Below are 18034 nucleotides of genomic sequence, written 5' to 3'. Positions count from 1 at the left end.
TTGCTGATTTTGCTAAACTGACCTTCTGCGGGGTCCTGTAAGCCCCCCGGGGGGGGGGGGCCCGGCCAGCGGGAATCGGCTGGGAGGCTCTCGGACATCCGCACCTTTATTTGGCTGGGTTAGAAGAATAACCACACCTGTAAAAAATCTGAGAGAGGTTAGTAATAATGACCTCAGGCGATATAACCGGTCTAAGGCAATCTGTATTGGGGTCCAGCATCTCTTATATAGAGGAGCAGAAATGGGCAGGTAAAAAGACGGTGTCAATCATACATTTTGGCGTGAAAGCCATGAGACAAAGGCAGTAAATCGTCTTCCAGAGGGGAGGGAGAAGGAGTGACAATTTTACAATCATTCCCAAGTCAGCAGCTTTCAAAGGATTGCCCTATGACCCTAAAGTGGGGTCTGCAGCTCACTACCCGGAACTATCAGCAGTTTGTGATGGGGCAAGTTTTGTAGCATAGCCATTAACTCCGGAATGAAGCTAAAGGGAGTAGCCTAAATCTGGGAATGGTATCGGGGTGTTTACTTTCTCTCCGGGGCTTCAAAGAGAATATCCTGCAGCTGCAAAATACCTTTCCTGTTAGCTCAAGGACGCACAGCAGAAACTGCACGTAGGCAGCTTTTAGATGAAAAAAGCTGCATAAAGACAGAAGACAGAAAAATTGATCTCTGACGGGACACTGTCTCCAACAACCTTCCTTTTCTGGAGAGATAATACTTGCAGCCCAAAACATGCATTTTTTTAACAAACTCTCTCTCTGTGAATGGTTTCCCTGCTTTAGCAATCAAAGAAGAGCAAGAAAGAAGGAACCACATGAAACATTTGAAATATTTTAATATACTTAGAAACTACAGAGTTAAAAATATAAAATTTCTAATGCTTAATTTGGTAACTATTATAACTACCAAAACCCCTTATCTAATTAAAAGCATATTCAACAATATGGGGGACTGTACAAACATTTAAGAGAATATATATTGGAAAGGTGATGTAAAACTATTATAAAATTATTTATGATGAGTTTAAAATGCCTAGAGTTATTTCAATGATATGATTGGAATAAATCTTATTGTATCCTAACAATATATATTTTATGTTTTTTTATTAGAGTCACTCCTGCTTTGCTTACATAATCTTGCCTGTGCGAGACCTATGTATAAATATTAGTGTCTCTCTAATTAATATAAAATTGAATATATACAGAGCTATGTACTTTATAAAATTACAAAACAAATGTTTAAGCTGGTGACAGTATAGTATCTAAGACACTTAATTTGCATGCAGCCAGCTATGGGTTGATCGGCTGCACCACATACCGCATTTTCCGGCGTATAAGACGACTTTTGAAACAAAAAATGTCAACCAAAAATCGGGGGTTGTATTATAAGCCGAGTATATCCCAAAAAAATGTTTCAATATGCCGCTAAACGAAAATTGTCTGAATATTGCCACAAAACGAATTTTCCAACTTAATCCTGCACCAATCACTGCAAGGCTGCTTGGACCGCCTCTCTAACTCAGCCAATCCAAGCAGGGTTTTATGCATGCAAAGTAGACAATGTTCTGGTCCCGAATCTACACTGTAAAAGCCTTCTCAGATTGGCCAGAGTCAGAGAGGAAGTCTATTATAGTATAACCTTTGAACCTTTGCTTGTTGTGATTGGCACACTGTGGTACACAAGCACAGGAACACATGCAGCACATGCAGCACAGGAACGTTCTGTCTGATACAGCGAATATAGGCCTAAATCTATGCTTTAACTGCAAAATTATGGGGTCGTCTTACACACCAGGTTGTCTTATACGCGGGAAAATATGGTATATGAATTGTCCTCTGAGCACTACCAGGAGTAATCCCTGAACATAAGCTAGTGTGACCCCAAAGCAAAACTGAGACCAAAAAAAGTTAATTATAAAATAAAGCCAAACTAGTGTTCAACAATGGCAGTTTATAAATCCTTTTTTTTTTTTTTTTTTTTTTGGATTTTGGGTCACATCCAGCAGCAATCAGGTGTTACTCCTGGCTCTATACTTAGAAATCACCCCTGGCAGGTACAGGGGACCATATGGGATACCGGGATTTGAACCACTGAACTTCTGCATGAAAGGCAAATGCCTTACCTCCAATGCTATCTCTCTGCCCCCCTAGCTTATAAATAATAAATCAATACTTTCTCCAAATAGTTAAGCACAATGTATATATTTATTTATATAAAATTATGCATGTATTAGAAAATAAAATGTTTATTCTAGTAAAAACTGCCAATAAAGATGCTTTATTCCAAGGCATTCCAAATTCTAATGTGATTTTGACTAGAAAAATTACAGTTTATTATTCCTAGACCTTACTTACCTAAACTGTACTAAAAAAAACACATGCTTTTGGGAACCCATAATTCAGATTTTGGTGCCCATTTTTGCTCCTTGTGCCATGTTGTTGCCCTTGACTCTTCTAAGAATAATTCATATATAGATGTACTCTGACGTCACAATTCCTGTTGTGGTAGTTCCAGGGACTGTGCCCATTTTGTAGTGCTATTCACAAACTCCTGACTGAAATATATCCAAAAATTGCTTGTGACACTGGAGGACAGGGACAAAAGCACAAACAGCAAAGCTGCCAGAATCATGCTCAGTGCGTGTATTGGCACTAAGCATGAACCTATGATCTTACACCATCAGGGCAGCTAGTCTCAGTCACTGCACTATTCCTCCAGACCCTCTACAAGTTTCTTGAAGTCCGTCATGTTAAACATTTTATATGCTAAATTCTGACCCTCCAAAGATTAGTTTATTCCATAAAATTTTTAAAAAGTAGAAAAATATTAGACAACAAATTGTTTATAAAATGTTAATGGAACACATTTTGGGTTTTGATATTTTGAAAGTGAGGACCTTTAAACAGACCAGGAATTTTTTTTTAATTTTGGGACACACCTTGTGACACTCAGGGGTTAACCCTGACTTTGCGCTAAGAAATCTATCCTAGCTTGAGGGGCCATAGGAGACGCAGGGGTATCAAACCCGCGTCTGTCCTAGACTAGCGCAGGTATGGCTGAGGCCTTACCACTTGTGTCATGGCTCCAGCCTCCAGACCAAGAATTTTAATGATCTATATAAGAGTTCTTCAACCTTTTCTCACCTGTGTCACTGCTGCCCATAATCCAGGCATTAGACCTGGGGTTTTCAAATTTCTAAAACTTATGTTCCAAAACTAGTTCATAGATAAATTTTGAAGACCACATCACTGCTTTAAACATAATATAGGCTTACTATATGTTGTTTTATTTAATATATAAAATATAATGAGTATGCATGGTGGGTGAGGCCTCCCTGTCCTGTCCTGTCGGGGGGCCTAGCACCTGTATCTGACAGGTCTGAAGGTGCAGGATAAAGGCGGAGAAATGATCACAAGTGGTCAGTTAAAGTTTTATTGGAGACAGCTAGGTCCTATCTGCTATGTACATTTCTTCACATGGTTTCTATGCTCAGCTTTATCCAAGCAGCTTCTAAGGTGCTTCTCCTCCAGCTCTCTGTCTCTGTCTCTCCTCCCTTCCCTCCAGCCAAACTCTATTATTCTTTATTCAAGATATCCCCGCCCATCCTAGTTGTGGGTGGGTCTGACCATAAACAGAAAGCTTAGGGCATTGGGGTAATGAACCTCACAACTATATGCTCTTTTACACCCATTTTTCCTTCATTTACCATCCTTTCCTTAACCTCTCTTTGCAAATACAAATCTGCTCATTTATTGCCCAGACCCAAACAAAAACATTCTAGGATTTTTCCATCTGGAAAACTTCCTCTGAGTTTATATAATGTTTGTGTGTTGGTCATAGGGAGAAAGATATTGTGCAGGAGTTTGGAGAGTGAGGAGGAATCTCAAAGAGATAATAAATATGGAATCAGTAGGTTCTATGACCCTGAATGCATTTACTGCACTCTTTTTTGTTTTTGTTTTTGTTTTTTTTTGGGGGGGGGGAGTCACACCTGGCAGCGCTCAGCGGTTACTTCTGGCTCTACGAACAGAAATTGCTCCTGGCAGGCTCGGGGGACCATATAGGATGCCAGGATTCGAACCACCATCCTTCTGCATGCAAGACAAACACCTTACCTCCATGCTAACTCTCAGCCCACATTTACTGCACTCTTAACACCTTCTATCTCCTTCTTTATTTTTAATCTTCCTCTTAAAAATAAAATATACAGTATATCACAAATATGTTGCCAGTGTATAAAATGTGTTTCTATGAGAAAAAATGTATACTATGCTTTGTATTTATTCATTTTATTTTATTGTTATTGTTCTATTACAAGTAATGATGTTAGGGACTTACTTTTGACTTTTACACTCAAGGACCTCTCTTGGATTAGAGGACCATATATGGTGCCAGGGATCAAACCAGGGCCAGCTGAAAGCAAAGCAAATGCCATACCTACTGTATTAGCAATCCAGCTCCAACTATTTATTTTTATAAAATTTAACCATAATCATTTACATTCTGATGGTACTAATATCATCTCATATTGTCACTATCTATTTCAGAGTATATTTACATTTTATATTTATGCAAAGAGTTCTTATAAAATAGTTAAATGGAGACAATTTTATAAATTATAAAAGTTATAATGCCACAACAACTAAAATAACAAGTAACTAACAAATAACAATCATATATTTTAGCTCATGCAGCCTATATACAAACAAGTTTATTATAATTCTTGTGTTTATTTATTCCACAAATAATATATCTATACATATCCTAATTGCTATTTTTTTTCGCCAAGTGTAATGCAGGACTTTCGCTAAGCATTAATGCACTAAATGGGCAATACTCACATAATGATTTAAGATAGTTCACTCTTATTTAAATATTAAGTGGTCGTACTGGAGCAATAGCACAGCAGTAGGGCATTTACCTTGCACATGGCCGACCTGGAATGGAACTAGGTTTGATTACCAGGCATCCCATATGGTCCCCCGAGCTAGGAGCAATTTCTGAGCTCAGAGGCAGGAGCAACCACTGAGTGCTGCCAGGTGTGGCTCAAAAACCAAAAACCTAAATAAAGAAATATATATATATATACATATATATATACATATATATATATATATATATGTATATAGGTGAAGACAGACCTCTACATTGAAAGATAAATTTATGCTCTTACTGATAAATTTGAGTCATTAATTCAATTTTCTTTCTTTCCCTCCCTTTATGTAGTTCGTTGCCCAGCCCAATTGTCAACAGCTTCTGGCATCCCGCTGGTACGATGAGTTCCCAGGCTGGAGGAGACGGCACTGGGCTGTGAAGATGGTGACATGTTTCATAATAGGACTACTTTTCCCTGTCTTCTCTGTGTGCTACCTTATAGCTCCTAAAAGCCCCCTTGGACTGTTCATCAGAAAGCCTTTTATCAAGTTCATCTGCCACACAGCCTCCTATTTGACATTTTTGTTCCTGCTACTGCTTGCCTCTCAGCACATCGACAGGTCAGACTTAAACAGGCAAGGTCCACCACCAACCATCGTCGAGTGGATGATATTACCGTGGGTCCTGGGTAAATGTGTTACTATAGAAAATATAATAAAAACGTGTTGCTGCCGTGGAATTTTGTTGTTCAGAAAAGTCCATTTGTTGCCATTTGGGACATGGAGATATTTAGAAACAGTTTCGACTATTTTCGTTTCAGACCTAATTTTCTGAACCAAGTAAATATTTTTTCTAGGCAATTGTGGACCTGCTCTCAAATGCAGTAAATTATATATGGCCTGATGTTTTCTAAAACAGATTTTTATAGTTTCATACCCTAGGAATGATTCTCTGGGTTTGTTTTGTTTTGTTTTGTTTTTTGCTTATATATCAGTCTTTTAGGTTGTTGGCTAATACTAGACACTTTTATTTCCTTAGTAGATAATGTCTTCCAAAAGACAATCTAATCACTCTGCAGAAATTAGTGGTTCTTTATATTCTGAATCCATTTAAATTCATCTTTAAATTTTAGATTAAAATAGAAATTTAAATTAGATATCCTCCAATTATAGTTGTTTTATATCCACAAGAAAAAATAAGTTTTGTATCAATAGAAAATGATGGTAGGGGCTGGAATATAGTGCAGGGATTAGGTGTTTACCTTGTATACAACTGACCCAGATTTGAACTCCTGCACCTTGTATAGTCATAGGAGCTTACTAACAGTGATCACTAAGCACAGAGCTAGGAATAAGCCCTGAGCACTACTAGGTGTGGCACAAACACACACATAAATACACATACACACCAAAATAATCTTAGTAGATAAATTTAAAGTGTCTACTGAAAAAATATTTTTATACTTTCTATTGTACTTAATTAAAATACATTTTATTATTTTCTTACTGATCTTGCTGAGACTTGCTGAGAAATCATATTGTCATATTGTTCTCAATTTGACTCATCATTTAAGCCTCTCTAATACCATGTTCATGCAATGATTTAGTTATTATAAAGTAAGAGGTAAGTCTCTTGATATACGATCTCAGAAGATAAATTTAATTAAACTGAAAATTATTGAAAAGTTTAAAAAATAGAAAAGGGAAGAAATAAAAGGACTAGAAGAATATGAAATGGATCCACATTTTAATTTTAAAGCTCTAATTACTCTAGGTGCTGACAATAAAGAAAGCTGAGGGCTAGAGAAACACTAAATAGGTTAAGATGCTTGTCTTACATGTGGCCAACCATCATAAATCATATGACTTCCCAAACACTGCCAGGAGTGAATCCTGAGCACAGAGTTAGGAGTAAGCCCTGAGTATTGCCCAGTGTAGATCCCAAACAGAAACAAAAACAACTTCATAGGAACAATGAACTTTTTAATACATTTTACATACTATATTCTATTAAGAATAAAGCACCTTCTTAAAGGAACATTAAAAGAGTCTTTTCTCATTGGTTAGAAGTGTATAAAGTATGATCTTGCTTAAACTGGCTGAAAAGTTTAGATATTTGTGTTTCTTGAGTAAAATTATTATGACATTGCCATCGATACTTAATGTAAACTATCTTTCTCCATTTAAATGACCTAACTCACATTAGGACAAGTTCTTTACTGATATTTATTACTTAAGGAAAATTTGGTGGTGAACAATTTTCAAAATGTTATAATTTTTTAAAAATCTTACAATTCTTTTTCAAATACTTTCTAATAGATGTCTAAAAATCTATGTTCCAATTTAAATAAAATATTAACTTCTTATATAGAATCAATACAACATAAACAGGTATATACAGTATTTTAGTCTTTCCTTTATGCAAATAAATAATTTACATAGAGATTTGGAGAATTGTAAACATACAGATATAGCAATAATTGCAAAAACATTTCCCAGCCTTTATAATGCTTACATTTTGAAGGATATGAGTATAATAAACTGAAAGTTATGGGATATAAGATGAAATATATGTAATCCCAAAAATAAATATAAACTTTTACAAGTCATAGAATTAAAACAATCAACTATTTTTATCTACAAAATTGATGACAAAATTTTCTGAGTCAATTTGAAGAAGTCATACTCAAAACATAGTTGAATTTTAAACTATAAATTTAATAATTATTGTCATTTTAGCAAGCAAAAATATCTCAAGTTATAAGTTAATTTTATCTGAAAATTTTAAATTCAAATACTCTAATTTAAAAAATCAAGGTATAATGAAGCCGGAGAGATAGGACAGCAGTAAGGTGTTGGCCTTAGAAGAATGGTGGTTTGAATCCTAACATCCCATATGGTCCCCCGAGCCTGCCGGGAGCGATTTCTGAGCTTAGAGCCAGGAATAACCCCTGTGCACTGCCGAGTGTGACCCCCTCAAAAAAAAATCAATGTATAAGGAAATGATAATTCTTTTTCAAAGGATATGCCAAATACATTTTATTTTTAGTCAGGACCATGAATTCTGAATGTGCAATATCTCTGACTGAGTGATAAGTGTTTTATTAGGAATATGATAAGATTATCACTTTCTTGTTTTCAAATATGAATATCACTTAAACAAAAAATGGACAAATTTGCCCAACTCCAATGGGAACTTCTGTCATGAATAGATCAATGAACTGAGTTCCTAAGAAATTAAAGTTCTCCATATGCGGAGAGAACAGGTGGTTTATATTTTTCCGTTATTGAAACTGACACAAGTACTCTACATTTTAAGTTTTAGCTTTTTTTCCTTAATAAGCCTGCAAAGACTTTTTGAATTATTTTTCTTTGATTTTTTATTTTAGTTTTCACATTTTATATCATCACATTTTATTTGTTATTGAAGAAAGTAATGACCTTAGAAGTAATGGAAGATGTTTTAGATATACATATATCTTAAAAATCGAGGGTCAATGGGCCCGGGGAGATAGCACAGCGTTGTTTGCCTTGCAAGCAGCCGATCCAGGATCAAAGGTGGTTGGTTCGAATCCCAGTGTCCCATATGGTCCCCCGTGCCTGCCAGGAGCTATTTCTGAGCAGACAGCCAGGAGTAACCCCTGAGCACTGCCGGGTGTGGCCCAAAAACCAAAAAAAAAAAAAAAAAATCGAGGGTCAAAATTTCAATTCAACAAAATCAAAAAATAAAATATCCATTAGTAATCTAATTATAAATCATTACTGGATGATTTTACTTTCTAGAGAGAATTATCTGAATTTGTTCATAATTTCTATTTTTGGATGTGTGTGCTTCATGATCCACTTTTTTATTACATGAGCCTTTTTTTGAGTAGAGATAATGTAGTTGAGTGAGAAATAGTATGTTTTCAGTTGTTTGCTCCCATTAAAGCAAAGCATATGTATTGAATTGAAGCCAATCCATGAAACATTTGCCTAAAGTAGCCTGATCCATTGAATTTTTAAAACAATTTGCCTTTTTTCCTTCATGTATTATCCTTCTTCTAACAGATCAAACAGTCTTGGGAGATTTTATAGATGTTTTCTATCAAGATGAGCAATGGATAATAAGCAAAGAAATATAAAACACTCATACAGGAATCAAACTTATGATTGTGGTACTCTTATGACAGTTTTATCCAACAGAAAATAACTGACAGATAATTCACTTAGAATTCTTTTAATATCTGTATTTTGGAGAGTTTATCATATTTCTTAGAGTAACTTAGACTGCCATTTAAACAACAAAAAGGCAAAAATAATAGTGTGTCAAACATAAATATGAATCAAATAAGATCTATGATTTTCAAGTGTTCAAAAATATATTTTCATTGAAAAGACCAAATAATTGCTTTAGAGTAATAGTGGTGCTTGATTAAAGAAAGGTGTGCTTCCTGGTTACGTCTCTCCATTCTATTGTGCCTTAAACTTAGGTTCTTTTCCTATTCAGGATTTTTTTAAAACATAATTCAGACTATAAAATGAGTAAAATAGTTACATATAAAATTTCTTTTTACATAAAAGGTACAAGAAAATTAAATATAAGATGCATTGTAAATGTGTATTATGAGACTTCAACTAAACTGTAAAAGCATATTTATTTCAAATAGATGACATTTGTTTCAAGAGAAAATACAAAAGAAAAATATGTTTTTGATGATAGTTTTAAAGGTATTTCCAAACTTGAATGTTGTTAGTTTTTTGTTTTTAGAACACATTCTTAGTAAATGGAGACATATAAATTTGCATCTTAGTTTATACCTCTGTCAAAGAAAGTGCATACATGATAAATATACATAAATAGACTTTATCTTATAAGCTTAGTGATTATATTATGAAACTGATAGCAAATTTTACAAAATAAGTAAACTTAAATAAAGGTCATCATATTGATAAATTGGAACTAGTTTAATCAGAATGAGAAGTAAAAATGTACCTTAAATGGCTTGATATTAAGTATACTTTAATTATATTTTATGTACGTTTATGCATTATGATCCAGATGAGTAGCGTGAAGTAAGGAAAATATGCATTGTAGAAAGATATATGAGATGAGCTCTAGTTAAAAATAGTTTCTGGTGCATTTATAGCCATATACATAGAAATATTTATAAAATTGGGATTTTTATGTTGTCTATAAAACATTCTTGTTTAACCTTTTATATAAAAAATTAACCTCTCATTTTTATGCTTTTTTTTCTACTTTTAATAGTTGATAGGAACAAATCAAATTTTTCAACAAGGCCTACAACATTGAAAATATATAGTGGGGGCCGGGAAGGTGGCGCTAGAGATAAGGTGTCTGCCTTGTAAGCGCTACCAAGGAACGGACCGCGGTTCGATCCCCCGGCGTCCCATATGGTCCCCCCAAGCCAGGGGCAATTTCTGAGCACATAGCCAGGAGTAACCCCTGAGCGTCAAACGGGTGTGGCCCAAAAACCAAAAAAAAAAAAAAAAAAAAAAAGAAAATATATAGTGATCATAATCTCATCTAGATAAACTCTTAGAAATAAATACTCATAAGTATTCTACCATTATTATAGATATGTGTTTTCTTCTTTGATGTAATAGAAAAACATTAAGATTAAATTACTTTTATATCAAATTATATGAAAATATATTCACATTCTGTCTTATCCTGAATTGCGTGTATTTTAAAATGCCCCAATTTTTTATTGCATTTATAAGAAAGAAGTCAATAGTTTTTGTCCACTCTCTCACCCTTAGTAAAGTTTTCTTACATCTTGACTTACTAAAATAGTAAACCACAAAACAGCATTGGAACACCGATTTAGATTTACTTTAATAATCATTACCATAATGACATATAATCCTTAATATTTTGGGGGGGATGCTTATGATCGTCTTTATCAATAATTATCAGATTGACATAATAAATCTTAAAATATTTGTGTAGATTTAAATTTTATTCATTCATATAGTATTCTGACAAAATTATTTCCTTAGTGGGTATAAGTCTTTAAGACCAATTACAATGCAACACAAATATAATACATGAAAGTGAATTCTCTAGGCCTTGAGAGATTATTTGACCACATACTTCTGATGGTTCCAGGGGAAGATAGGCAAAACAGGTCAAGGTGTTTTTCAGCCATGTAGCTTGTTTGAACTGATATTGGATCCCAATAACACACTCATACACACATGCACACATACACACAAAAAACAAAATACCAAATAGGGCAAGAGTGTGAGTCATGCTAAACATTACTAGAAGAATATTTTTTGTACTTTTTAGACTGCACATTTGATGGGGGACTCCCTGACTAATATGTCTGCTAATACATCAAACATCATGAACATCACCCACTTATCACATTATATCTCTTACATTCTACTAGCAATTCCTATCCCAGGACAAAATACATATATTTAAATGGTGTCCAATACCAAAAGAACTAATATATTCCAAGAAGGAAATGTATTCCCTTGTAAACCTAAAATGTATTTTGCTTCGGGGGCCAGAGCGATAGCACAGTGATAGGGTGTTTGCCTTGTTTTGCCCAGGAAGCAGAGTCAGTTTGTTACCCCGGCGTTCCCTATGGTCCCCAGAACCAGGAGCGATTTCTGAGCGCATAGCCAGGAGTAACTCCTGAACATCACCGGGTGTGGCCAAAAGCAAAAACAAACAAACAAAAAACATTTTTGCTTCCAAGGGCATTATTAATTTTAAAATATTTTATTGGTTTGTTTATTTTAATATGAGTATAGGGCATTAAAATGTACAGAAATGAATATAATTTCTTAAGTGATGTAATTATTTTTTAAATTGTTTAAAGTTTAGATTCAGTGTAAAAGTGTTAATTTTTGTAGTGGAAAATTTGATTATTAACTTATTTTTATTAAAAATATATATATGAAGCATCTACTGCAACTGATTTGACAAATGCTTTTTATAAAATAATTGGATAAATATTTATTTATTGCTTTTTCAACTCCCTAAACACTATTTGCTTTAGTTCTCATGGAAAACTTTCAATTAAATCAAAATTTAATATACAGGATACTACTCTTCATAAAAACTTGACTAATTTTTATATTATTCAGTTCATTAATTATCAAAGGACTCAATTCTACAATTTTATATTCCATATGTAAAACTAGCATATAGCAATGGTAAGAGAGTACAGCACATAAGGCAACTCTTTCCTGGCATCTCATATGACAGACACCCCAAGTCTGCTAGAGTGATTCCTAAGTACCACCAGGAAATCAGTAAAACTAGCATGCAGATAGTACAGGAATTTACGTTTGAGCCTCAGGTTGTTCCCGGCATCATATGGCCTCTTGTTCCCATTACCAGCAATCTTGGGAGTAGCAAGCTCTGGAGGATCCCCAAACACTTAGAATGGCCTTGCTGGTCTGCAGCAGTTCAGGGTCCATTTAATACCACATGATTATGATACTCTTGATCAGCTGTGCTGGTTAACCATGAACCACTGGGCATGGTCTCCAGCACTCTGAGAAGCACTTAACTGCCACTCAGAAAAATAAATAAAATTATTATAGTATCCTTTGTTACATACTTAGAAAATATGTATTTCCATTATTTTATTATTTATTTATTTATTTATTTATTTATTTATTTATTTATTTATTTATTTATTTATTTATTTATTTTTGGTTTTTGGTCAAACTGGCAGCACACTCAAGGGTTACTCCTGGCTCTATGCTCAGAAATCGCCCCCGGCAGGCACAGGGTACCTTATGGGATGCTGGGATTCGAACCACCGTCCTTCTGCATGAAAGGCAAACACCTTATCTCCATGCTATCTCTCCAGCCCCTGTATTTCCTTTTCCTCTACTTTTTCCTCTTACTTTTCCTCTAAATATTAAAATATTGTGACCTAATTCATTATTTATGGAGTTTTAGGTCTCTTCAAACTGCCTATTTAATATTTACTGTTATGTTAAGTCCTTAAAATGCTAACTAAAAATCAGTGTACATTTTTAAAAAAAAATTTAGATTTTTGAGTCTTCACCTATCCTGAATCATTAATCCTGAAATTCCTTAAGTCTTCAATCATTAGATTGATATTAATTGACATTAGTGGTCATTAACAGCCCTGGAAGGTAAATTTCATGCAAATATATTTACATAATGTCATTAAGAGTAGCTCTTTAAAAATGGCACATGTATCCATATGACGCCAACTATTATTTGCAGACAATGCCAAATATACGCAGGTACATCCACAAGTTCATTTTACAATGGCTTTATAAAGGAGCTCTTAGATAAATGAAGCATTTTTTTCTAATCGCTCACTAAATTTAATGATACAGCAGTAGTAAGTGATCACTCTCAACTCAGTTTTATATTTATTGCCTTTGACTCCCAAACTTAGCTCCCCTGGCCTTATGGCTCTTTAGTTGTTTCTTTCCAGTGTTCTTAATTTATATGCCAGAGAGAAAGGAACAGCAATTACTATATCCTAATGTCTCACAGTAAGACATAAAAAAGGAATATAATCACAATTTTTTGTAGATTTGTTTTAGAGAGTTGTAACTTGATGCCTTATATTTTGAGTTTTGTTTTGTTTTGTTTTGTTTTTGTTTTTGGGCCACACCCAGCGGTGCTCAGGGGTTACTCCTGGCTGTCTGCTCAGAAATAGCTCCTGGCAGGCACGGGGGACCATATGGGACACCGGGATTCGAACCAACCACCTTTGGTCCTGGATCGGCTGCTTGCAAGGCAAACAACGCTGTGCTATCTCTCCGGGCCCCATATTTTGAGTTTTAAGTATGACTGATGCTCAAACATTAAGAATGACCCCTTTCTTAGTACCTTTTATGAGTACAATAGAATGTGTATTTCTCCTGACTGGATCTAGCTAAACTTAGATTTCTCTTTAAGCAGAACAGGAAGTTTGAGTAGAGACTAATTTTCTATTTCATTATTTCAGGAAGGAAAATAATGCCAACAACAGGGTGAAATGTTTATGTTTTTTTTTCTAGCTTCATTGATTTGGTGTCAGAACAAGGCACAAGTGATAAATTAAGACTTCCCAGATCAGATGTATCAGTTAGCTTTTGGGCTACCATAATAGGCCCTTGAAGATTGCTGTAGTAAAAGGGGACTGCTCTTTGTTTTGTTTTTTTTTTTTTCTCTTTAAATAGTGACAGCAGCAAAGGACAAGTAAAAAGGTCCATTTTTAGACTTACACATTTCTCACATAAAATTGGAATTATTGGACACAGTGTCTAAACCCTGCCTACTTCTTTTGATCCTCATACAACAGGAAAAAATAGAACACTCAAATAGCCTTGACAAAAATTGTTATAGTAAAGATAGGAAAATAGTCAAAATTTGAAGGCATTTATATTTTTAAAAGGAAGTTGTCTGACTCATTTGCACTGTGATCTTTCCTTTGTTAAGCCCCCACAGTCTTGACATCAGTGCTTTTAATTACATTTCCATCATGTCATCTGTTTATAAACAACAGAGAGCCAGTTTAAAATGTTCCCATTGTGGGAACAGGACAAACATTTTTGTGATGGAAAATGTATTTTTCTTTTTCTTGATCTTTCCTCTTAAGCTTTATTCTATTCAAAATTTTCAGTTACCATGAAGATTTTATAATCTGAAAATGATTTCTTAGTCATTTATAGTGCTTTCTAGTTTTGTAAATATCTGTTTCTCCAGAAATTTCAGTGAATGTTGCCAGCATAGAAGTAAATTACTTCTTTACTATTATTTTTGTGTTAAAAAGAAATCAATAGTCACCAGACAGATATGTGGAAGTAGTACTTCAGTCTAATGTTTAGAGATAAAAAAAATCTAAAGTTTTGTTCCATAGTATTAGTATAGATGTAGAGTGATTACAATGTAAGCATGGGCCATGGTGTGTTCTCTGGCATCACAAGTTCCCTGAGCACTTCTCAGAGTAATTTCTAAGTGCAGATCAGAAGTATTTCCTGAGCATTGCCAGTCATGACACAAAACAAAAACAAAAATTCCCAAATTTCATTAGCCAACAATTTCTAATTGATAATCATATCAAACTCAATTTAAAATCTAATGAGAATCAATTCCTTATTTTCTTCAGTATGTTTTGTTTTCTTTTGTATAAATTGCATGCATATTACATAAATATATAGTCATGTGTTTTAATATTATTGAAAGTAGAAGAGAAAGGATAAAGAAGTTCCTATGTAGGAGGAACTTAGCATAGAAACTTAGCAATTATAATATTTAAAGAATAAAACATATTCTGTGTTGCAAATATATTTAGATTAATATTTATATTACTGACTACTTAAATAAAAGTTTTGTTAACTTTCTTAGGAAATTTGAAATCTAGACCAAACTTTCAAGAGATATATTAGAACCTAAAATTCATCCAAACAGACTTTGTTCAGGTATTAAAGAGATCCAGGTTAAAAGCTGTTTCATATGAGCTCTTTATTGTTTTATAATTTCTTAAAAATATATATATATATTTTTTTGTTTTTGGGCCACACCCGTTTGACGCTCAGGGGTTACTCCTGGCTATGTGCTCAGAAATCACCCCTGGCTTGGGGGACCATATGGGAAACTGGGGGATTGAACTGCGGTCCATCCGCTTGCAAGGCAGACACCTAACCTGTAGCGCCACCTTCCCGGCCCAATATTTCTTATTTTTTCCTTTTGAAGCAAATATCAAGTATCTTTATGCTTCTATATAAATGCTTACAAAATATTTGAAGTTACATATTTTTGACTATTAAAATCACATTTTCTTTTTCAGTTTGGTACAAAGAGATTTAAAAAGGATACAATTTATTTATTTATTTATTTATTTATTTATTTATTTATTTATTTATTTATTTTGTTTTTTTGGCCATACTCGTTTGATGCTCAGGGGTTATTCCTGGCTAAGCGCTCAGAAATTGCCCCTGGCTTGGGGGGACCATATGGGACGCCAGGGGATTGAACTGCGGTCCTTCCTTGGCTAGCGCTTGCAAGGCAGACACCTTACCTCTAGCGCCATCTCGCCAGCCCCCAAAAAAGGATACAATTTAATATACGTCTAATGCTTTCATTTATGGGAAGTAAAAATAAATACTTTAGTTAGTAGATATTTACAATATAATTCATTTTATATTACATAAATACAGTTTTGAATACATAGAAATAATAAATTTATAGAAATAGAATACCGATAGCTAAGTTTTCACTCATTGCTAGACTTTTTTACTAATGGAATGACTGATGAAAGAATTTCCGGTTTTTGCATTGGACTCTTAACCACAGAAAATGATCTATTCCAACTTTGGAATTACTTTACTTGAAAGAAAATTCTCTTTTACATTGAGCAAGAAGTTTTTTTTTATGATTTTCATATTAAAGTTGTGATTTCTTCACCCTAGAATAGAACAAATTAATTATATATTACCAATACAGCAGAATAATCTATAGGTCAAGGTAGTTATTTTAATGATTTTAGTAGAATGTTGATAATAGAAGCAAAAGAGCTTGTTTGACTATACCATTGGCACGAAATTTTACTGCTTATATTAATCTGAGTATTTCTTATATAATATAGACATTTTTATTTTGAAGTGAGGCAACTGAAATCTAGAAAAATTAAACTACTTATAAAGATAATGAAGATGATAACAAATTGAATTAAGTATGGATTCATTTTGATTTAACAAAGTTTGGTTTTATCACTGTGCCTGCTGGAAAGTTAACTTGAAATGTGTTTTTTAAAAAATGAGTGCACACACATATCTTTTTATTTCTGGGAATTGGCGATGCTTCAAGCAAAACAAAACAAATATACCACATTGTAAAATCTTTAAAAGAAGGAAATGTTGTCTAAAAGCATTGCATTAAATAGATTAAAATTCAAGATTAGCTTGTTCTTTAATAATAATGTATTCTTACCTTTAGTCAGCTTGCCTCTTTAGGCATTAGTTTTTTTTCTAGAGAATGTGGTTGTTTGTTGAATTCTGAGAGTTTACCTGGATTTTATGGTAAAATATTTCACAGATGTGCAAGTTAAGAATTTTGTTCATACTAAGAATTTTTCTCATAAGATAAAGTAAAATATAAGTTTCCCACAGTTCTACGACATCATGATGAACCATCTTAATACTGATGTAGTTCTTTAATAAAATTAAGTAAATACCAAGCAACAAATTCCCAATTCTATCCCAATCTTATTTAAGCTTTCCTAAAACATTTCATTCACTAAAAAAGAAGCTTGACTTTTGCTTATACTTTTGTTATATATGGAGAATATTATACTGAGCAGATAGATGAGTCAGAGGGAGAGATGTCGACATAGGATGATTATATTTAAAATTGAGATGGCTGGTTTGAAAACTTTATTCTTTTGAATGAAGTATTAAGAACTATAAATTCCACAGTGAGAACTCCTAGCTGCATTATAAATACTTTTGTTTGCGATTTAATTTTAACCACTTAAACTGGTTAAAATTTTCTGTAAATCTATTTAATTAAATTATTTAAATAATATTGTTTAATTATCCAACATTTAAGAAATTTCAAGGCACATCATTGATTTTTTTATATAATGTGATGACTTAAACCATGCTTTTACATTTTTAACTTTGATAAAAATGCTGATATTTGGGGCCGGAGAGACAGTACAGCAATAGGGCATTTTAGACCCAGGTTCAATTCACAGCAACCTATATGGTACCCCAGCCTGCCAGGAGCGATTGAACGCAGAGCCAGGAGTAACCCTGAGCACAGCTAGGGTGCCCTCCCAAAAAAAGCTGACATCATAAGGTCTTTATTTTGTAGTGACTGAAATTTAGAAAAACTAAACTACTTATAAAGATAATGAATTGATTCACTTCAAAAAGATTGTATTTATTAGGTTGTTCATAGTATTGTTCTGCATTTTTCACTCTACCAAAGTTCTCCTTATTACTTCTGTTGACTTTAAAGAGGAAGGATGGAAACTAGATATAATTATAACTTCCTCTATATTTGGGGTCCAATAATTTCCCCATTCAACATATTTTGGCTTGCCCTGTCTTCTCAGTGATTTTACTTATCCATCTTTAGTGCTGTATTTGTGTAAATACCTAGTCAGATTCATTCATTTAAACTTGCCAACTCATATTAATATAGCAACAGGAAA

The 18034-nt window shown here is 33.7% G+C and overlaps 1 protein-coding gene across 1 annotated transcript in view; it reads left to right on the top strand.

Annotated features, from left to right (window-relative positions):
• TRPC4 (transient receptor potential cation channel subfamily C member 4) overlaps window positions 1–18034 on the top strand; it is a 207908-nt gene that overhangs the window by 149053 nt on the left and 40821 nt on the right. The window contains exon 4 of the mRNA XM_049778889.1: window positions 5230–5566. Within this exon, the coding sequence (XP_049634846.1) occupies window positions 5230–5566 (337 nt within the window). The remainder of the gene's footprint in view (window positions 1–5229; window positions 5567–18034) is intronic.

This window comes from Suncus etruscus, chromosome 8 (genome assembly GCF_024139225.1).
Source record: "Suncus etruscus isolate mSunEtr1 chromosome 8, mSunEtr1.pri.cur, whole genome shotgun sequence".
Lineage (NCBI taxonomy): Eukaryota > Metazoa > Chordata > Mammalia > Eulipotyphla > Soricidae > Suncus > Suncus etruscus.
Note: the sequence above shows the minus strand (reverse complement) of the source record. Positions and strands in the feature narration are given on the sequence as shown.